At 49.8% G+C, this 20,902-nt stretch overlaps 2 protein-coding genes across 4 annotated transcripts; one reads left to right on the top strand and one right to left on the bottom strand.

Moving 5' to 3' along the window:
• On the bottom strand, nucleotides 1-10,447 carry LOC116451357 (ATP-binding cassette sub-family F member 2). 2 transcript variants are annotated; one of them, XM_032124733.1, is made up of 15 exons: nucleotides 10,368-10,447; nucleotides 9,962-10,129; nucleotides 7,616-7,828; nucleotides 6,525-6,707; nucleotides 6,044-6,215; nucleotides 5,793-5,888; nucleotides 4,579-4,681; nucleotides 4,401-4,496; nucleotides 4,179-4,298; nucleotides 3,534-3,623; nucleotides 3,196-3,306; nucleotides 2,874-2,936; nucleotides 2,285-2,413; nucleotides 1,240-1,443; nucleotides 1-607 (listed from the first exon to the last, which is right to left on the bottom strand). In XM_032124733.1, exons 2-15 carry the CDS (start codon nucleotides 10,113-10,115, stop codon nucleotides 470-472), a joined length of 1,872 nt encoding a protein of 623 aa, XP_031980624.1. In that variant the 5' UTR covers nucleotides 10,116-10,129; nucleotides 10,368-10,447; the 3' UTR covers nucleotides 1-469. The 2 variants fall into 2 exon arrangements, with proteins under 2 accessions (XP_031980624.1, XP_031980718.1); XM_032124827.1 differs by lacking the exon at nucleotides 10,368-10,447 and having other exon boundaries at nucleotides 9,962-10,200.
• Nucleotides 10,448-10,618: 171 nt separating this feature from the next.
• On the top strand, nucleotides 10,619-15,828 carry CHPF2 (chondroitin polymerizing factor 2). 2 transcript variants are annotated; one of them, XM_032124601.1, is made up of 4 exons: nucleotides 10,619-11,142; nucleotides 12,844-13,442; nucleotides 13,878-14,060; nucleotides 14,345-15,607. In XM_032124601.1, exons 2-4 carry the CDS (start codon nucleotides 12,861-12,863, stop codon nucleotides 15,605-15,607), a joined length of 2,028 nt encoding a protein of 675 aa, XP_031980492.1. In that variant the 5' UTR covers nucleotides 10,619-11,142; nucleotides 12,844-12,860. The 2 variants fall into 2 exon arrangements, with proteins under 2 accessions (XP_031980492.1, XP_031980405.1); XM_032124514.1 differs by having other exon boundaries at nucleotides 10,871-11,142; nucleotides 12,878-13,442; nucleotides 14,345-15,828.
• The last annotated feature ends 5,074 nt before the right edge of the window (nucleotides 15,829-20,902 follow it).

The raw sequence follows: 20,902 nt of genomic DNA, 5'->3' as shown, positions 1-20,902 counted from the left end.
ACATTGTTCTTCTCTCTTTATTGACTGATGGATTCTCGGGCAGATCTGTTAATTACACTGTTAAATAATAGTTAAAAACAAACCAAGGCCAGAGGAGTTCGAAGTGAAGTATCTAAACTGAAGCAGAAATTGGGAGGCAAGAGGCAGAAGCTGGGCTGGGGTCTCCACTTGTGTATCACTGCCACTTGGACACCCCGACGGCCACTGTTGTGACCCCAAGCCAATAGATTCCAAGGCCTGGCTCAGATGGGACATTGTCTAAATAAGGAAACAGTTGCCCAAACGTAGCCAGATCAGGAGAGAACAGCTCTGTCCAGACACAGAGGTGCAAGGCAAGTCGAGGGGAAGCAGTATTGCAGCAATCCTAGAACACAGCCAGAGGGAGCAGCAGTTCCGCTCCTGCCGGCGGGCAGGCGAGTTACATGGCCACCGCCAGCCCCACGGAGAACACGGGCTGGGGCTCCTCAGCTCACACGTTGTGGGTCCGTTTGGTGAGCTGTGGGTCCTCATCCACCAGCTTCGACTTGAGATGCTCCTTGTAGGCAAGGATGTCCCCTTGCCACTTGGTGATTGTCTGCTTCTCACAGACCCAGATCTCCTGTGCGACCTGAGAGCAAACAAACAAGGAGGAAGAGGAGGCAGAGGGGGAGGCGGAGAGAGGTTTGCAGTACAGAATTTTATAATCTTACCAAAATTAAAAAGTTAACTAAAAGCTATTCTCTGAAGTCTGGCAGGAAAAGTTTGATAACTTCCACATTTCGACTACCCAAGAAAAGTACAGAGAAACATCTTCCCTGGTGTTTTCCACATAATTTATACAAGATGTTAGAACTGAAAATCCTAGGCCCCTCTGTATTTCTGATTTTGTTCATGGACTAAGATGAAAAGCCTTTCTTGCTAAATTGGGAATTGAAACAAAAGTAGTTCTTGACCGGAACTACTTGGATCTATCACAGTGAAAAATAAAATCATACCTGAACTCGCAGCCAAAGCTAGAGCTGATAGATCAGCACTTGACATTTGTGGCGGTTTTTATTTTATTTTAAGTACCTAATGTTTTCCTGGGCTAGCTCAGTAATTGTTTAATATGCACACAGTAAAGGTATCGTGTCCACTGATTTTTTTTCCTTCACTCACTCATCTTTTTGGGATGAGTAAGGGCCAGTCAGTTGAAAAGACCTTGTTTTAATTACTAAAATGTTAGAAAGGTGCTCTGACAAAACTCACAACTGTCCTTACCTGTTGGATGAGTCTGAAGTCATGGCTGACAAGCATCATTCCTCCTTCAAACTCGTTGATAGCATCTGCCAGTGCATCTATGGTTTCTATGTCCAGGTGGTTGGTGGGCTCATCCAGGAAGAGCATGTGAGGGTTCTGCCAGGCCAGCCAGGCAAAGCACACGCGGCACTTCTGCCCATCAGAGAGGTTCCTGATGGGGCTCACCTGCCCAACACACACATGGCTTGCTGCTCTGCAGTGACCTGACAGCATGCCACCCTGACCCAAACCATTTGGCTCCCACCTTGGCCTCCGTGTAGTTCCATGACACAAGAGGACAAATGTTCAGTCAGCCTTATACCTACACTAAGCTTCTCCCAGCCAGGGAAGAAGGGAATTCCAGGGGCTTCTGAAGGACTATACACAGCAAGGCCCAGCTTGTGCCAAAGGTGTGTAAGGACAGCTAATTTGTCTGACTGGTATTCACCAACACAACAATCAAACTACTCTCAACTTCTGCAGTGACAAATGGGCAAAAACAATGTAAAAACCAAAGCTGAACTGCAGCGATGTGGACAACTGTTACACACAGGATGTGTCACGTACAAGAGCATGTCATTCTTGGACTTAGAGCACCATAGGTGAGCCTACTCTCTTGTCTCAACCAAGTGGACCCCACAAACAGCTGAGAACCTTCTAGCACTTCTGCCTGGTATTCATCTCAGAAATAAGAGAGATGCAAAATAGTTCAAGTTACAATTACAACACGCTCAGGTCTAGCACTATACCAGAACTTGTCTTCTTTTCACCTGGAGTCTGAGGGGGTCACCCCTTCAACCCACACTGTGATTCAACCCAATTGCTGTGATCCAAAGAAAGTTCCCATGAGCCGCGAGTTGGTTTTTTTTCTCCAATTTCAAAGGCAGAGATGGAAAAAGCATTTTGATGCTGTGGTGTACCATGCTGCATACTGTATCACACTGTCAGGTGTCAGTAGAGCAACAGAAAACACAGAACCTCTACTCCCCTAATGAACAAAAGGCAAACCTCAAGAGCTCATACTCACCTGCTGCTTCCCTGTCAGACCATATCTGCCAATAATTTTCCTCATCTCCTCCTTCTCCTTGATCTCTGGGTAGCATTTCAGCATGTACTCCAGGGGTGAGAGGTCTAAGTCCAACTGCTCTTGCAAGTGCTGACAGAGAAGAAAAGTCACCTTCAGGCTGTGCAGGCCAACTACTTCATGGCCCTAAGCACTACCCCGTTACACCCCTCTGGTACCAGGTGAGCGGCAGAACACAAGAGCCAATAATCCCACCCACAGGACAGCCTCTGTGCTGAACTATTAGGGAATAATTTCCATTTCAGGAGGAGTGCTGCTTCAGAATAGGAGGCTTGTCCACCACCACAAACAAGGCAATCAGCTCTACCATAGCAGGTGGGAGACTGAACAGGAAGGACCACAGCCAGACTCTTTACAGGGTAAGAACATGAGCTGGAGACCATTCCATGGAACAGTTCCTTCCCCCATCTCCAGACACAGAAAGGCAGCAGTGGCAGAAGCCTCAGAAGCAGAACTAGAGGGGCAAGATTTCTCATCCCTGACAGCTTTTTTCTCAGCATTCTCTGTCCCTGGGGGCTGCTGTAGGGAGTACCTGGTGGTATCTACCGATCTTCACATGCGAGTGCTTGCGAATCATCCCATCTGTGGGCAGCAGCTGGAAGGGGAAGATAAAATCATTTTACCGGGAAATCTCTCCTCTTGCAGTATGCCAGAAATACAGAATCCAGCCATCTCTACTCTGGCACAGGGGAGGCAGTCTGAACACATAATATGAGAGAAAAAGCCCTATATTGCAACAAGACTATAGGATTTCTAAGGCCTGACGGGGGTGCTCTGGCAAATAAGTGCAGCTTTGCTGAAGACTATCCCAAAAGTAAAGGTCCAGAGCAGGGTAGACAATGTACAGAGCAAACCTCTCCTGTGAGCAGTTTCAGCAGTGTTGACTTTCCAGCTCCATTGGGTCCAACAAGAGCTACACGAGTATCCAGGTCAATCCCAAACTCCAGGTTATTATAGATCCATGGCTGCAAACCACAAAAACCATGAAATATTATGCCTTTTCAGCAGTTTCCAGAACCGCCCTACTGCACCTGTAATGCTCTGTCCCCAGCAGGCCCAGCATTAGCACTGCCAAGAACTTTGTTCCATTAGTGATACACTGCAGCCCCATCAGGAAGCTCAGCCAAAAGTCTCCCACTTCCAAACAAGGCAGGAATACAAGTGATCTCTGTATGCATACTCCCATACTCACCCCATCCTTGGTGTATCTGAAGCTGACATTCTGCACCATGATGACAGGAGGGGGAATTTTCCCACAGGGTGGAAAGTAGAATGACAAAGTCTGTTAACACAGAATATCCACCTGTGAGACACCCCGGAACACGAGAAAGCCCAGTCATTCTGGTGTAACCATGCCTCACTACCAACATCAGCTGTAGACCAAGGCACCAGATCGTGACTTTTTATAAGCCCCTCCTGCAACTCACTCAGACTTATTCTGATGAGCTGCTTGCAATCTCATCTGCTGGCTAATGAATCCCTATTTCTTTCCCTTTGAAACAAATGTGGGTTTGTACTCTTTACACAAGTAAAAGCTGCACTGAGCATCCTCTCCCATCTCCTATGAGCCCTAGGCATTCCTTTCTGATTTCTGTATCTGCAAAATAGTCTTATTGATATGAAAACTCCACTTCCCTCCCCTAGAAAATTCCTCCTCCTCTTCTCATTATTCAGCATTACTCCATGCTGAGTACAGGGATCCTTGGCATCAGGAAGGGTATCTCATTCTTGCTACTAGCTCTGTTAGCCATTCTTGCTGTCTGCTAAAGACCCTTCTGCTCCTGTAGTCTGTGTTTCAAACACAGATCTCTAGATGCAATTCCATGTCTGATCCTACCTTATCATTCACAACTCTCTCTGTCAAGCCAGAAGCCATCATTTTTTGAAGGGTCTTCTCCTTGCTCTGAGCTTGCCTGGCCAGCTTTGCACTACCATGACCAAATCGTGCAATGTAATTCTGCAACAAAAGAGTTAGCCAAAAGCCACAGTGATAAGGTTGAGGAGGGGCAGGGATGCCCACTACAAGGGTAGGAGGGTGCTCATGCAGCTAAGCAGGTACCTTCATATGGGCAATCTGATCTTGCTCCCAGTGGAATCGCTTCATTTGATTTTCTTCTAATTCCAAGCGAGTCTTTACATACTGATCATAATTTCCCTGGAAAGAGAGCATGGAACATCAGATGTGCCCAGAGAACAGCTCCTGTTTCTGCTGGTTACATGGGGCACTGTCTACTCACCGTGTAGTACTTAAGTTTGCGGTTGTGCATGTGGATGATGTTGGTGCAGACGCCGTTCAGGAAGTCCTGGGAGTGGGATATCAGCACAAGGATCCGCTTGAACCTGTGGCACCATGCAAGTTCTTAGAGACTAAACTAGGAAAAGAAAACCTGTTCGTTGGCCCTGATGGTGACAAAGGCTTTATATGCACCAGATTTCTCTTGCCTACAATCAGATTAAGAACAAAAAGGTCACAGCCAGGGAGATGCTCTGGGGAAACCCGAAGTAAAGCAGCTACAACCAACTGCAGTGAGTAAATCCTGCCAACAGTTTTCACTGTAGTAAAACACCCTGCACCACTAGATAGTCTTTGCCTGTTATCACAAAAAGCCCAGAATTGGCTGCCTATGTGGCAGGTGACTTGTGCCACTGATGCAGCTGACTCCACTGGCATCACATTTCTAAGACGTTTCAACCTTTGCTGCTTACTTTCCTCTCAGTACAGACTCCCATCCGTTAGGCACACTGCATCTGGCTGCGCTCCAAATCCGTACAATGAGGGGTTAAAGCCTCCCCAAAAGAGGTTCAAAGTTCTTTTCTAAAGCACCTGACTTCTAAAGCAAGGACACAAAAGGTTCAACTGACAGAGCTGATGGAAAAACCTCTGCAAAGGCAAAGCCCTTCTCACAATACAGTTCTTTTAATGCATACCCCAGATAACCTGAGCTTCCTAACTACTCCTAAGGTATTTGCCTTACACCTTGACATTCTACCTTTGCTATGAAAACCAGTCATCTTACACACTAGCAGAAGATGAAACCAACACACTCAGATACTACAGTTCAGTGAAAACAGAGAAATGGTGGGCAGGAAGATGAGCTGAGAGCCAGATCTGGAAATCTCACACTACTGGTACGGTACACAATGCTGGTACACAGGCTGCCAAGGCCTGCTCCTGGCTTTCAAGGAAGCACCTTTAACCTGGGAGTACAAACCAGCATTTCTCATTTCTTCAGTGCCAGGGAGATAGGGGATTGTTTTGAATTCTTTACTCTTGCATCAAGCATGTCACATAGCAGAAAGCAGGTGTCACTGATACTGCAACACAGTTATGCACCCACAAGAACTATACAGTTACTCCTGCAGAACTTGCTTACATGCTGGCAAGATGTTCATGCTCACATGCTGACAGAAAAGCACAACCCACAGAAGCAGCAAACTCCTCTGTGCTTACGTTTTCAGCTCTTCCTCCAGCCACACACAGGCATCCAGGTCAAGGTGGTTTGTGGGCTCATCGAGCAGCAGCATAAAAGGCCGAATGAAGAGCGCTCTGCAAGGACAGGGGAGATGACAGCATAGGGTAAGTGCAGGGTAACCCAAAGCCTCTCAGCTCTGCTCTGAGTTCTTAGAACTGTGTCTGTGGTTCTGCAGAGTCAGGAGCAGGCAGGCATTCTCGCAGGAGGCAGGAGGCACTATTCCACTCACCTGGCAAGAGCCACCCTCATTCTCCAGCCACCACTAAAGTCCTTCAGCTTCTTCCTCTGCATGGCTGGCGTGAACCCCAAGCCATGAAGGATACGTGAGGCCCGTGCTTCTGCCTTATCAGCATCCAGCTCCTCCAGACGTTCATATAACTCCAAGAGTTTCTCACATTCCGCTGAAAGAGAGCCTGCCGGTCAGCACCTCCGCCTATAAAGGGCTCCCAGCTGCACTGCTGCACAGCATGGAAACCTCACAGTCCCTCTGCTTTACCCCTATTTAGCCCCCTCCATATCCAAGCTTGAGACACTTCTTAAGATGCTGCATGGAATAATTCATCCAAAGAAGTGTCATCCGTGCCCATTAGTACAGGCAGCTGAGGGAAACAGGTACCACAACATGTGAAAACTCCACTAAGGAACCCAAATTTTCTTTGGTAGGGAAGGAAACGGGAGAAAATGTCCCTTGGGACTCTGAGAAGCTTTACCATCTTCATGAGCTAAACGTTCTGCCTCTCGCTCCAGCATGGCCCTCTCTGTATCCACCTCCATCACGCACTGCAGAGGGGTCTTGTCACTGGGAGGCATCTCTCGGGTCAGGTGATAGATGTCAATGTGCTCTGGGATGGGCACTTCTCGCTTCCCAATAGCCGACAAAAGCATGGATTTCCCTGTGTGCAGATAATCACAATTAATTGCTGGATTCAGTGAGATACAACATCACAGTGAAACCAATGAGATACACTCAGATCCCACTGTGATTCCTTCGCTTTCCAACCTCAGAAAATCCTGAAGAATTTTTTTCCCAAGAGGCCAGAAGAACTGGAGAGGCCACTGCCTCACTATGACAGGCCGCCCTCCTAGCTAAGGCTCACCACCCCAGGGACAGGACATGAAGAAGCTTTTTGGAAACCACTGCATTTCAGCCCTTGCCCAGATCTGGGAAACTTTATCTCTGTTGTACTTTCTGCTGTCTAACCAGGTCTGACAGCTGGTATCAGGATCCCAGATTCCAAAGACTTCTAACATTGAGGAAAATAATGCACTCATCCCTAAACAACCTGGGTTTTCCTGAAAGTTAAACTAGATGGTCACTCTTACTAGCACCCCTCCAATCACACCCATATTCTGCATCTCTCAATGTAGCATCACTTTCTCCAAGGTCTGTACAGTTGTTTTCCCAGTCAGGCCAAACCACACACGTTCTACTCCTCCATACAGTACAAGTTCTTTGGCCAACACCATCAGCATTGGGTTTACTGGCATTACTAAGCAAATCGGGCAAACAGGAATCAGGCAGATTAACAGATCCCAGACATCTCAGCCAATGCTCCATAGAAACAAGATCAAAAGCACAGTCCAAATCTAGAATGCAATCTCAGGCTTCTATCAACAATCCTAGTAATTCCCCTTCCTGGCGGGAGACATGGGAGATCAGAAACTGCTGTGTCCCAACCAGGTCCATCTAACAGTCCTCTTTCTGGTTTCCAGCACTTCCCACATGTACCTGCCCAGCTTCTCAGCAGCATGACACCTTTACCGAGCTCCAGGGAGCCATGTCACTTTCCCCGCAGCTTACCAATCCCATTGAGTCCAATCAGGCCATAGCGTCTCCCAGAGTTCAGCTCCAGTTTGGTGTCACTCAGCAGCTCCTGACCATGAAAGGTCAGTGAGAGGTTGATGATATGCACATCAGTGCTGTTGGGGTGGGAGGCCAGCACTCCTGTCACGGCTCGGGCAGCAGCTTTCTTTAACTCAAAGTCCTCCAGCTCCTTTGTAAGAGCGTCCACCTCTATATGTGAGAAGACCAGAAGTGTTACTGATTTACAACCATGAGAGAAGCCATAAGCCTCTGTACCAAAAGGCCCAGGACCACAAAAACAACTCCCATTTCTGCAGAAGAGTTGAGGAGACCCAGATGCAATGAAACTCAGCTTTTCAGCTTAGCAGGCAGATATATACAGTCTAGCAGGAACTTCCACCAGCTAAATATCTAAATGTTATCTAAATAAAACAGGACCATCAGAACTAAGTGAGCAGCCAGAACAGTGAGCCAGTTTTCTAAATGTGATGGGACTAACCCCCCTGGCAGGAAGGACTAGACTAGGAATAGAATGTACAAAGTACTGCCTGCAAGCTTAAGAAAAGGCTTGACCAGAAAATTAATTTAATAGCAAATAAATGAAGGGAAAGCTGAGAATAGAGAAGCAGCAGCATTGGAACAGTCCCTACTAATTTTCTGAGAAGCTACTATGTCCATCTGCACGTTCCCCTCTTCCCTTCCTCCTACAGTAAAAGCAAGTAATAGAATCACAAAATCCTGGAATGGTTTGGGTTACATCTTCTAGAGCATCTAATTCCAAACCCACTGCCATGGTCAGGGACACCTTCCACTAGACCAGGTTGCTCCAGGCCCTGTCCAACCTGGCCTTAGACACTTCTAGGAACGGGGCAGCCACAGCTTCTCAGGACCACCTGTACCAGAGCCTCACCACCATCTTTCCTGTCATGCTGACCTTCTGTCACAGGCCAACTTCACTACTCGGTGAGAGATGCTGCCCTTTGAAGCAGCCAACGGCACTAGTGATCTTGGCAGGCAGATCTGATTTCAGATTGTGCCAGCACGGAATGACACCCTGGCTGTCAGCATCCAGCACTCCTGGCAAAATCACTCACTCAGCAAAATCACTATTAACACCCTGGCAAATATGCTTTAGCCAAGGAGCAAAAAACGTCACTGGCACTGATACAGGACCCCTTCGGGCAGTGCCACAGAGCAGTGACAACAAGGAATGAAACAGGTGAGCAAAAATGGGCAAGGGAGTTTTATCCCTCATGTGTAAATAGCTCAGTAAGAAATATGTCGGTATCGACCCACACAGAATCATATGATCTCCTGAGCCGGAAGGGGCCCACAAGGATCATCGAGTCCAAGTCCGGGCCCTGCACAGAACACCGGCACAACCCCACCCCGAGCCTGAGAGCGCTGTCCCGAGGCTCCCCGAGCCCCAGCCGGGCCCCGGCCCGCCCCCGCCCCAGCCCGCACCAATAGGGAGGCGGCATGCAAATGAGCCCCGGCAGAGCGCGGCGATTGGCCGGCTCGGACCGGGTCCCCGCGGCGGCTCCGAGTGCCCCGGGGCCGGCCGGAGCCCGGAGCCCGGACCCTGCGCGCGGAGAGGCGCGCTCGGCACCCGCGGGCAGGAGCGGCCCTTCCGCGGCTCCGTGCCGCACACCGACCGCCCCTTGGCACAGCGCACCGCGGGCTGAGCCTGCAGGAAGCTTGCGGACTGCCAGGTGAGCTAAAGGAAGGCCCAAAATTAAACTCTCTGTAAGCGTTACCTGCTTATTTCCTTTAAGACCAACAGCTCCCTGTGGCAAAGCCTCTCTCTTTAACAGGCACAAAACCTCTTTTAGAGGCAGGCTCTTAGTTTCTGCAAACCAGGTATGTCTCAGAAAAACAGGTGAGCAGAGAGTCAGAGCAATAGCAGTAGGAAGAGAATTAATTCCGACGCTACAGTGGTTTCTGCAGCAGGAAAGAAAACTCCAAACAGGTCTGGGCATCAAGCACCAGAAGATCGAGGCAGTGTCTATCTGAGAGGGGGAAGACACCATCAGCCCCCTCCATCTTCACACTGCCATGCCTCAAGCAAAGGCCACGGGCATCCTTTACACACATGGCCCACGCGGAGCCCCCGGGGCTGCGGGTGTCCTGCTGCCTCAGGGCAGAGTGGTCCCGACGGCATCTACTGGAGCCGCCCGGTTCCGCGCAACCCATGCCCGAGGCGTTTCACCAGCAGAACATCAACGTCGCAATTCACCCACCCCGGGACACTGCCGAGCGTACAGAATCCGGCCGGGAACGACGCCAGCCAGGCCCCCCGCCCTGGGACACGCGGGGCAGACACCGGACTGGCCACCCTCTCACCTGGCAGCACCGTCCCGTTGGCCTCCGGTGGCCGGACTTCCTGCGGCTCCGTCCCGGCATCACCGTTCTCGTCCGGGACCCGGCGCGGCCGCTGCCGGGCCTTGGCCGCCTCCTTCTTCTTGGCCGCCTTCTTCTTGGCCAGGTCGGAGGGCATGGCGCGGGTGGGAGCTACGCCAGAGGGGGCGACAGGCGCCGTTAGGCCGCGCTGACCCTGCCCGGCCCGGGTCGCCCCGCCTCTGTTCCCCCGCCCCGGCGGCCCCGCGGGCCGTCCACCCCGGCCCGGAGCACACGGCGCCGCCGGCTCCTCCCGAGGGTGCTCTCCCGCTCGCTGGGCTGCCCGCGCCGCGCCGCCCGCCCCGGCCCTGCCCCCAGCTCCCCGCTCTGGGCTCCCCAGGCCCGCCCGCACCGGCCGCTCGCGCTTTCCTTCTGTCGCAACAGCCCCGCCGCGACCGCGTGCGCGCGCCCCGCCCCCTCGGCGCCCCGGCCAATGGCAGCGCTCGCCGTCACCTGCGCCGGGCGGCGCGCGGCCCCGGGGAGCGCCGTCCGCACAGTCCGCCGCGCCTCCCGGCATGCTGCGCGCCCGCTCGGCTCCACCCCCGCACGTACCATAGAGGCGCCGGCGTTGCTGGCCAGAGCGGCCGCCAGGCACCATCGAGAGTAGAGCGGAAGCGGAAGCGCGCGGGGCGATGCGACAGGTGAGGTGGCAGCGGCGGAGAGCGGCCGGGCTGAAGCCGTCGCCACTCCCCACGGCCCCGTCCCGGAACCCCGGCCCGCCCTCTGTCCTGTCACCGGCCTGCGGGTAACAGAGTCCCGGGGCCGCCGTCCCGTAGGGCCGCTGCCGCCCGAGCGCCCCGCGCCCGCCATGTCCTGCGGCCGCCCTGTGAGCTCGGCCTGGCCGTAGCTGCCGCGATGCGCCTGGGCGCGTTCCTGAGCGCGCTGCGGCCCGCGCTGCCTCTCCTGCTCGGGCTGTCCCTGGGCTGCAGCCTGAGCCTCCTGCGCGCCTCCTGGAGCCACAGCGCGGCTGAGGAACGCTGTCTGGCACCGGGGCCGCCCGCGCCGCCCGCCCGTGGAGCTCCGCCCGAGGCAGGGGAGGGGAGGCCCGGCCCGGGCCACGAGGACTTCAGGCCCCGGATTGTGCCGTATTACAGAGACCCTAACAAGCCTTACAAAAAAGTACTCAGGTAAGTTACGGTTTTTCTGGCCTGGATTTCCTCCAAGCAAAATATTCTCGTGTGAAGTTCTAAATTTTTGTGTGAGCAAACAGGTTCAAGGTGGAATTTGCTGTTTGAAATAACTTGTGTAGTAAGAGCGTGGTGCACCAAGGCAACGGCCGAGATTGTTACCTTAAGGGGTGCAAGAGATGTGTTCGGGAAATTAACATGAGGGGAAAAAAGGCAGCAAAATTGCCCAAGAGGAGTGAGAATATTTCTTCTCAATATAGGGAGGGTGATTCTGCCCTGCTCAGGTGAGACCCCACCTGCAATGCTGCATCTAGCAATGACATCAGCTTGTTGGAGCGAGTCCAGAGGAGGCCACCAAGATGATTAGAGGGATGGAGGAAAGGCTGAGAGAACTTGAGTTGTTCAGTCTGGAGAAAAGAAGCCTCACAGTGATCTAGTTGCAGCCTTACAGTACCAGAAAGGGAGCAGCCAAGAAAGATGGAGAGAGAGACCATTTAACAAGGATGTGGAGTGACGGGACAAGGGGGAATGACTTCAAACTGAAAGGGAGTAGGTTTAAATTAGATATCAGGAAGAAATTCTTTCCTGTGAGGATGGCAAGGCACTAGCACAGGTTACCCACAGAAGCTGTGGCTGCCCCATCCCTACCAGTGTCCAAGGCCAGGATAGACGGGGCTTGGAGCAACCTGGGATAGTGGAAGATGTCTCTGCCTGTGGCAGGATGTTGGAACTAGATATTAAAGGTCCCTTCTGCCTCAAAACATTCAGGGATTCTGTGATTCTTTTGTTACTCACGTTTAATAGAACATGTTAAGTTATTCTTCAAAACTTGTCTTAACTGGTCTGCTCAGTAGGAAAATTTTGATCAATTAACAGTAGTATATGTGTTAAGGAAATTTTCCTGCCTGACCATCCAGGAGCCACTGGGCATTGCACTGGCACTGCCCTAGGCTGTCACTGCTGGGACCGAGGCTCCTTTGCAGCTACAGCTCTGGTGACCCAACAGGTGCCTTGCTCAGCTCCTTCCACACACCACACTCATACTGTCAGACAAGTTTCCTTGGCCTCAGGTTTCCTGTAGGAGTCCCTTTGGTTTCTTTAAGTATTTCACTTGTGGTGCAGCAGCATCATAACAGCTCAGGATGGTACCTGTGTAGAGGGACCCTGAACAAAGGGACCCCTGGACGTTTGTACCCTCACAGGCTCTGTGTACTCTCTGGTGGTTTTTGGTCTGGAGTCTTCTCATTGTTCACTGGGTCCTGCAGGGCTTTGTGCTGTTTGTGAGGCCAAAGACCACCACCCATTGCTGGCTCATGGCCTGGGGGTTCAGTGATCTCCCAGCACCCAGGGTGCCATGTGCAGCTGGTGCACCCCAGCCACCAGCACTAGAGACTCCTCAACAATCAGTCCTGTGTTTTTATTGCACATACCTGCTAAGCTGCACCATGTACTAAGTTCCAGGTGGTTAGCTCTGTGGTATTTTGATTTTAATTGCACTGGTACAGTTTTCTAGCTCAGACAGATAACGTGAGATTGTAGCTGCCTTGAAGGAAGCAAGTGTTTTTACAAAATGGGCTTTTCACTAGTGAGTCTTCTCTTAAAGCTCTATGACTAAGCTTGACTTTTTCACCCTGGGTAGATTCCAGCAGTTAAAGACTTATCCCAAGTTACCATAATTCTTTGATTTTTTTTCTCCTCCAGCTGTTTGTCATGTAGGTATGTACTTCCTTTACAGAACTCGCTACATCCAGACAGAATTGGGATTCCATGAGAGACTATTTGTGGCTGTCCTGACCTCCAAGGCCACACTGAACACATTGGCAGTGGCAGTGAACAAGACAGTGGCCCACCACTTCCCTCGCCTGCTGTACTTCACCGGGCTGCGCAGTGCCAAGGTGCCCCATGGCATGGTGCTGGTGGCCCACGGCGATGAGAGGCCCATTTGGCTCATGTATGAGACCATGAACTATATCCATCAACATTTTGGTTCTGACTATGACTGGTTCTACATCATGCAGGATGACACCTATGCCCAAGCTGAACAGGTCAAGGCTCTGGTGACACACCTGAGTATTAACCAAGATGTGTACCTGGGGCGAGCAGAGGAGTTCATCGGGGGAGATGAGCAGGCCCGTTACTGCCATGGGGGCTTTGGCTACCTGCTGTCCCGTAGCCTGTTGCTTAAGCTCCATCCACACCTGGACAGCTGTCGCAATGAGATCCTCAGTGTGCGCCCAGATGAGTGGCTGGGTCGTTGCATCATTGATTTCCTTGGCATCACTTGTGTTTCCCAGCTCCAGGTATTACCTCCCTGCTCGGGTCTTGTGTTAGCTGAGCCTGACAGAGCCCAAAATCTTACTTGTTCTCTGCCGCATAGCCAAGCGGCTTTTTGTGAGTTGCAGAGGAAAGAAGGGCTGTGTGCTATGGCAGCATTGCGGAGGGCCCAGAATCACAGCTGGGATGTTGAGGGAGAGAGAGCATACATAGGATTTAATTTTCAACCTACTAGCAGGGCTGATTCACATGTTTTTGAAGGCAGGATAAAAAGGGTATGTTGGTACTGAGAAACAAGTGGGAATGCAGTGCAGGGTGGGAGGGACAACTTACCCCTTTTTTTTTTTTTCTGGGTACTACAGTCAGTATGGAAAGAGGGACAGGTGTGTGTCTGGGGTGAGGAAAAGCTGCTCTGCGAACTTGAGTTCCATGCCAGTCTTTCTGGCTTTTGTCTGCTTTAGGGCCAGCATTATCACACTTATGAACTGGCCAAGAATACTGAATTGGAGAAGGAGGAAGAAGAGGAGTTTCAAGCAGCTCTTGCGGTGCACCCTGTTTCTGACATGACCCTGATGTACCGGCTGCACAAGCAGTTCAGCAGGATCCAGCTGGACAGAGTCTATCAGGAGATCCAGGACCTCCAGGTATGTGGTGAGGGATATCTGCAAAAACTCCTTGACCAAACAGATTGCCTTCATTTTCAGCACACTGGAGGAAGATGATTGCTTCTGTTTGTGGGCAACTGTTAGTCAGACACACGCTACAGTCCCTTGTCTCAGAAGCAGCACTTCTGACACCATGTTACCCAAAACTGCTGGTGTGACACTACCCATGTACAGTTGTAGGTGATGAGGTGGGCCTGGGGAGGAGCTGACCTGAACCTCTTTGAGAACATGTGGGGATCAGTTTGTGCTCTCTGTTTGCACAGATGCAGATCAGGAACCTGACAGCCCTGACCCCTGCAGGTGAGGCAGGTGTGACCTGGCCTGTGGGCATTAACGCCCCATTCCTTCCAAAGTCTCGTTTTGAGGTGATCAGCTGGGACTACTTCACAGAACAGCACCTCTTCTCCTGTCCTGACGGCTCCCCAAAGTGTGAGCTCTCTGGAGCCAGTAAAGCAGATGTCAGCGAAATCATTGAGTCTGCGGTCGAGCAGCTGAACCGTCGCTATCAGCCCCTGCTCCGCTTCAGCAAGCGGCAGCTGCTGAACGGCTACCGGCGCTTCGACCCCACGCGGGGCATGGAATACACGCTGGACCTGCTCCTGGAGGCCGCCACCCAGAAGGGTCACAGTCATGTTCTGGCCAAGCGAGTGAGCCTGGTGCGACCCTTAAGTAAGGTGGAAATTATTCCCATGCCATATGTGACAGAGGCCACACGGGTGCAACTGGTGCTTCCCTTGACAGTGCAAGACCTGGATTTTGTAGCAAACTTCCTGGATATGTTTGCTATGAACACACTGGACACACATGATAATGCCCTGCTGACTTTGCTTTTTATCTACCATCCCTACGATGCCCAGAGAGTTGGTCAGGTGGATGTTTTTGCTGGAGTCAAAGCCATGGTAGGAGAGCTAGAGAAACGCTATGCAGAAGTTAAAATCCCATGGATTAGTGTTAAAACAGAGGTGCCATCGCAAGTGAAGCTCATGGATATAGTCTCAAAGAAGCATCCCGTGGATACACTGTTCTTCTTGGCCAGCGTCTGGACAGAAATCAACATGGAGTTTCTGAACCGCTGCCGCATGAATACCATCAGCAATTGGCAGGTCTTTTTCCCTGTGCATTTCCAGGAGTTCAACCCCGCACTGGTGTACCGTGGTGAGCAGACAGCATCCTCCAACACTGACTTCCTGAGAGATGGGCATTTTGACAGACATTCCTTTGCTGAGGCCTGCTTTTATAATTCTGACTATATGACAGCACGTACCAAGCTTGCAGCTGATATCCTGGACCGAGATGAGGTGCTGGAGAGCATGGAGGTATTTGATGTCTTCCTCCACTATTCTGGCCTGCACTTGTTCAGGGCTGTGGAGCCAGGGCTAGTGCAGAAATACACACTGAGAAGCTGCAATGCCCGGCTCAGTGAGGACCTGTACCACCGCTGTGTGCTCAGTAACTTGGAAGGACTCGCGTCCCGCTCACATTTAGCCATGGCCCTCTTTGAGCAGGAACAGGCCAACAGCACTTGAGAGATGAGAAACAGCGAGAGCTTCTCAGCACCTTAACACTTGGCACTTTCCATCCCCTTCCCAGCCTTGCCATGGGTGAAGGGTATGTGAGGTCAAGGGAGGAGGAAGACTTTCCCAGACCCACTCTGACGCACTTGGGCTATGGAGTGAGGCTGTTTCAGTGGAGGGGGTTTGGTTTTGGGGTTTTTTTTTAAATAAATTTAATGTTCTTTCCAGGCAGAGTAATGTGGTCACTTGTAAACTTTGCAGTCTCTGGATGAGGGAGGTAAACAAGCTGTAGAGTTGACCTTACTTAAAGCTATGTCATTCTGCTGAGCAGTGCAGGCAGAGAGTGAGTATGAGCTGTGTACTTGGACAAAGTTACCTTGACTGGTTCTGGTTTAGCTGGAAAAAGCTATTCAACCACTTTCACTTTGCTGGTTTTGGCTCTTTCAGAGCTGCAGAGTGGTTCCAGCTTAAGTGTCTTGGGGCTGGAGACTCCATAGTCCCTCCCAGCAGTATGATCTGGTGCATAGTAACTTTTACAGTTGAAAACTTCTTTCTCCTGTTTAAATGAAATTTCTTGCATTTCGATTTGTGCCCATTGCTTCTCTTAGCATCACTGGACACCACTGAGCAGCAGCTGTTTGCGTCTTCCTTACACTCTCCCCATTACTGACACACGCACGGATGAGACTGCCCTGAGCCTGTTCTCCAGATGGAACAGTCCCAGCTTTTGCAGCCTCACTGTCAGGACAAACACTCCCATTACTTAACATTTCCACATCCCTTTGCTGGACTAACTCCAGTGTGTCCATGTCTGTCTTACTGGGAGGCCCAGACTGCACACAGCACTCCTGGCATGTCTCACGTGTGCTGAGGAGACAGGTCATTGTCCTTGACCTGCTGGCCACAGTCCTGCTGCCTCAGCCCAGGATGCTGTTGACCACTTTTGCTCTGCGGGAATGCTGCTGGCTTATGTTTAGCTTGGTATCCATTAGGACTCCACTAATCTTTTTTCAGCTTTCCAGCATCATCTTTCTAGCCAACATCCCAGAAATCAAAGCCCAAAATCCTGAAGTGAACTTGTGAGTTTATGTGATAAGTTGGCAAGTGTGACTGACTGTTCATCGCTGCAGGGTCACTGCTGAAGGAGAGAGCTTGTATTTGCTACACTCGTCTCATGAGGTGAGCGAGGTGAAGGTCTGGTGTTGGCATCAAAAGAGATGCTGAAAAATCAGAAAAGCTTAAAAGAAGTATTCAGAATCAGGAACATCAGTTCAAATTGGATAGAAATGTCAGATTTGCTTATTTAACAAGTAAGGCATGCCTCATTTACATGGGAAGAAGACAGATCTCTGCAGTGCCTTATGGGGATGTGTTTGTTGCTAAGCACATGTTCGCAGAATGAGGACAAGGGCAGCTACCTGGGAAACCTTTTATTATTATGATGGTTGTTCTGCATGGGGAGGTCCTGATCCATTATGATCCAAGTAGGAAAGAGACTCAGACTCTGTAGGGTGCTATTTAAGATATGATGTGTTAGAGCTAACACAATAGAATAGTGTACATCATCTCATATTCTTGAGATGTGGGGAACTCCAAGTGGACCTCTGCTCTCCACCCAGCATGCCCTGCAGAGCCCATCTGCAGTGCTGGTTCTCCCTTTTTTGCCATTAGAGCCATTATAAGAGTGCAAGAAAACAACTCGGTCTAATAGTGAGGCAAGAAATTCTCATGCAAACATCCTTTCTGTCTGACAGCAGGAATGACGAACAAAGGCCAGGCCACATGAGTGGCAGAACGGCTGCACATGACCTAGAGCTGCCCACAGGCATTTCTGTATGAGGAGCTGGCTGAGACTGTCTGGTGGGCAAGGGATTTGTGCAGCAAACCGAGGCCTGACTGTTACCCTGTGAGCAGCACAGGCCTGTGCGTGCTCAGGTTAACATCTCCTTGGGATGTAGCGACTGCCAGGTGCGATCATGTGCCATGGCAGAGATGGACAGAGTGAAAACCCTGATGCTTGCCTTGGGGATGGTGTGCTCATCTTGAATGCAGAAGAGATTCTGGTGCAGGGAGTCAGAGAGGATGCAGCGCTTGTAATTGCAGGTTTCAGTACGGTGTAATATCCAAGGAGAATTCCTTGGATCACTGTTCTACGTAACACATCTGGAAGCACTGGCAGTAGACACTGGGTCCTGTAAGAAACTAAGCAAGCAGCAGATCTACTGCACCGGGACACAGTGGGTGTCATGCCACCAAGCTGAGCATTAACCTGGGAGAGATGCAGGAATTGGCTGTCAGGAATTGCTGTGACTGAGAGCTGTAGGGGATGCAACAGGTGGGGATATCTGGATGTAAAACAAGCTGCTAAAGAAAAGGGTTTGAAATGACATAGGGCAAGCAAGAATCATTAGTGAGTCCTCATTAGAGAAGGAAGAGAATCATGGGAAACAGGATAGTGAGATTTGATGGATGTAACCCAAAAGCCAGAAATGTTGTTGCCAACTTGTTGGTGGAAAGTCCTTGCCTGTGTCAGGGCATGTCAGATGATGATGCAACACTACACAGAACTTAAAATTCTTGAAAGTGTCTTGGGAGAAAGCTGAGGGAAGCTGGAAGCTGATTCTTCTATTTTTAAAAATCCAGTTCTGTGGGAAAGGAAAGGCAGGAAATACTGCTAGCAGACTGCCCAATCCATAAGCTGGGGATTCTGGTTTTTACCTGAGGAACAGTTCTCCAGCCAGTGTTGTTTGACACTTGAAATTGATTATTTGGAAGCAAATATAAGATCTCTACAAATAAAATCGGCACATTATGTTAAAAAATGTGAAAAAAGTCATGAAGAGAAGATAATGGTGGAGAAGTGTGTAGCAGAGCAAGGCTCTTCACATAGATTTTTGTCTTAGAACAGTCAAATGCAAACTTACCGGCTTGGGGAAGACAGTGTATCACTCCTCCAGAGAGGACTGTGTGTTAAAAAAGGTAAGTCTGTAAAGAAATTGACTGTATTAAAGTGCAAGCAGCTTCATTTTTCTTGGACCCACTATTTTAGACATTAAAATCCAGGTGCTGTCCCAGCCTTGTAAAATATCAGTTTAAGACATGATATAACAGATCTGTACAGGTAGAAGATCTGGGGGAAACAGATGTTGTTGATGTGAGACAGCAAGAAGGGCCCTGGTGGCATAGCACACAGCCTATTTTTTAAGGCTTCTAGGGAACAGAAAATACAAAGGATGTTCGAGGTTCACAAAACTTACCTGAAGATTGTAAGAAGTATTTTTACAATGTGAGATGCCAGAACTCTTGTAAGACAAGGGGTAATGGCTTTTAAACTGGGTTTAATGGTTTTTAAACTAAAAAGAGGGTAGATGCAGGACTAGATGCAAGAGGGACCATTTTTAAAGTGAGGCTGGTAAAGCACTGCACAGGTTGCCCAAAGAACCTCATCCATGGAAGTCTCCAAGGCCAGGTTGAATGGGACTTGGAGTGACCTTATTGACCTTATTATGGGTGGGAGATGTCCCTGCCATGGCGGGGTGGGACTGGATGACCTTTAAAAGGTCCTTCCTAACCCAAATTTTTCTATGATTCTATGAGTTCTTAGAAAGGTTGTGAGTGATCTGATTAGGGTGTGTGAGTACATGTACTAAGTGAAAACACTGGATACTAAAGCAGTTTTTAGTTATCCAGGGGTAAGCCACAACAGCTACACCAAGACGAACAGCTTTAAACTGCAATAGATTAATTCCAGAGGAAAACAGGCACATGCTTTCAGTGCTGAAAGTGAGTAGCTAGTGAAATTACAGCAGTAACTCTTCTGGTGTGCTACAATTGAATTGGTTTATGTAACAGAGATCATTGGAGGCAAGTGTGAAATTACTTGTCAAATGTAGGTGAGCAGAATATGTCCTTGTCAAATGTTAGGGGGTGTAGAGTAAGTCCTTCATGGCCTTAAATTTTGTGACTGCCACTATATGGTGGATGAAATTTGCAAAAGAGAAATTCTATCAAAGGCTGTTAAAGCCAAAACCTCTGGCACAGCAGGTCTCTGAATTACAAATCTGTAAAGACCTAGGAGAGCTGCCAGAGAGGGAGCATTCCTCGGTCTACCCTATTTTTATGATTTTTGTAGGCAGACAGTGTTGGCCACTGTCGGGGAGAGGGTAAATGAGTCAGGTGTGCTTATGATTTGACTCTGTGCCACCATTTTTGTGTCTTGTGCTAAAAAATACTAGATCTTTTTCAAAGATGCACTTTATTTCAGCCAGAAATGATGAACTATGTGAGGATCATGATACTGAGTTTGTGTACTACAGTGGGGTCATGAACTGGCCAGGAAGACAAATTACCGTGATTGTCATGTTTGACTTGTAGCCCTGAAGAAATGCACACCCTTATGTGGTGTTTCTGCTTACCCCAACATGCACCAGGTATGTTTACTTTTGTGTATACTTCACTTTCTTTGGGGTCCACAGCAATGGATATTTTTCTTCCTTGTCTTTAGTTGTGAAGGTAATTTCCTCCATTGCATGTTTTAGACTGGCTGACATACCCTGTTGGAATAATCTGTTGATCCTAGAGAAGGATGTACAGTATATGTTACAAACACAGGAAGCTTCTGTCCCAGCTGCATTTTTAATTTCAAGTAACAGGTGAAAATAGACTCTCCACCTTTTCATCTGTGACAGATAGCTACTCTATCCCAAATTAACAAGTATACTTAAACCCCAAACCCAGATGTTGTGAACTCAGAAATGTTGTCTGATCATGGTGTCCATCAGTCTTCTCCAAGACTGGAATATAAATGATGTGCCTCTGCCATGCGACCTGGACGAGTAGCCCATCTCCCTCAGGGGATCTGCCCAGGGTGGTCTCCCCCCTCCTCCCTGGAGCAGTTCAGGTCTGTCTGGGCAGGTCCTCCACTCAGTCGCAGCTCACAACCTGCTTCACCCCAAAGTGCTGCAAGGCCAATTCCCAGCACACTGGAGAGTGCAACCCAGGCACTTGCAGATGGTACTAAAGCTGTTCCACAGAAGGTCTGGAGTTGCTGTTGGTCAGATGAGATGAGCAGATAGAGGATAGGATGCTCTCAGTAACAGGTGCACACTCCCCCAGCTACAGCAATGTATTCTTGCTCAGCAGACTCCTCCATTCTTAATTCCAGCACAAAGAGTTCTTTTCATAAGAGCTTGCTGTCTTCTCTTTGGCTTTGAGCATTGCCTTGTCACGCATCCATTGTGAAATATTCCATACAGCACTGCAGAGCGTGTGCAGGTGCAGGCTGCCAGCTTGGTCTCAAGCTGGAAG

The sequence above is a fragment of the Corvus moneduloides genome, chromosome 1, assembly GCF_009650955.1.
Source record: "Corvus moneduloides isolate bCorMon1 chromosome 1, bCorMon1.pri, whole genome shotgun sequence".
NCBI lineage: Eukaryota > Metazoa > Chordata > Aves > Passeriformes > Corvidae > Corvus > Corvus moneduloides.
The sequence above is the reverse complement of the archived record's forward strand: the minus strand, read 5'-3'. Positions and strand labels throughout refer to the sequence as shown.

Bases quoted from the DNA above. Each gene is read 5' to 3' on its own strand.
- LOC116451357 (XM_032124733.1), bottom strand. From the start codon at position 10,115: ATGCCCTCCGACCTGGCCAAGAAGAAGGCGGCCAAGAAGAAGGAGGCG. The intron at 5,889-6,043 runs GTGAGTGGAATA...CTGTCCTTGCAG, and splicing joins ATGAGGGTGGCTCTTGCCAG to AGCGCTCTTCATTCGGCCTT. The intron at 4,299-4,400 runs GTACCTGCTTAG...CTTTTGTTGCAG, and splicing joins ATCAGATTGCCCATATGAAG to AATTACATTGCACGATTTGG.
- CHPF2 (XM_032124514.1), top strand. From the start codon at position 10,871: ATGCGCCTGGGCGCGTTCCTGAGCGCGCTGCGGCCCGCGCTGCCTCTC. The intron at 11,143-12,877 runs GTAAGTTACGGT...CTTCCTTTACAG, and splicing joins CCTTACAAAAAAGTACTCAG to AACTCGCTACATCCAGACAG. The intron at 14,061-14,344 runs GTATGTGGTGAG...CTGTTTGCACAG, and splicing joins AGGAGATCCAGGACCTCCAG to ATGCAGATCAGGAACCTGAC.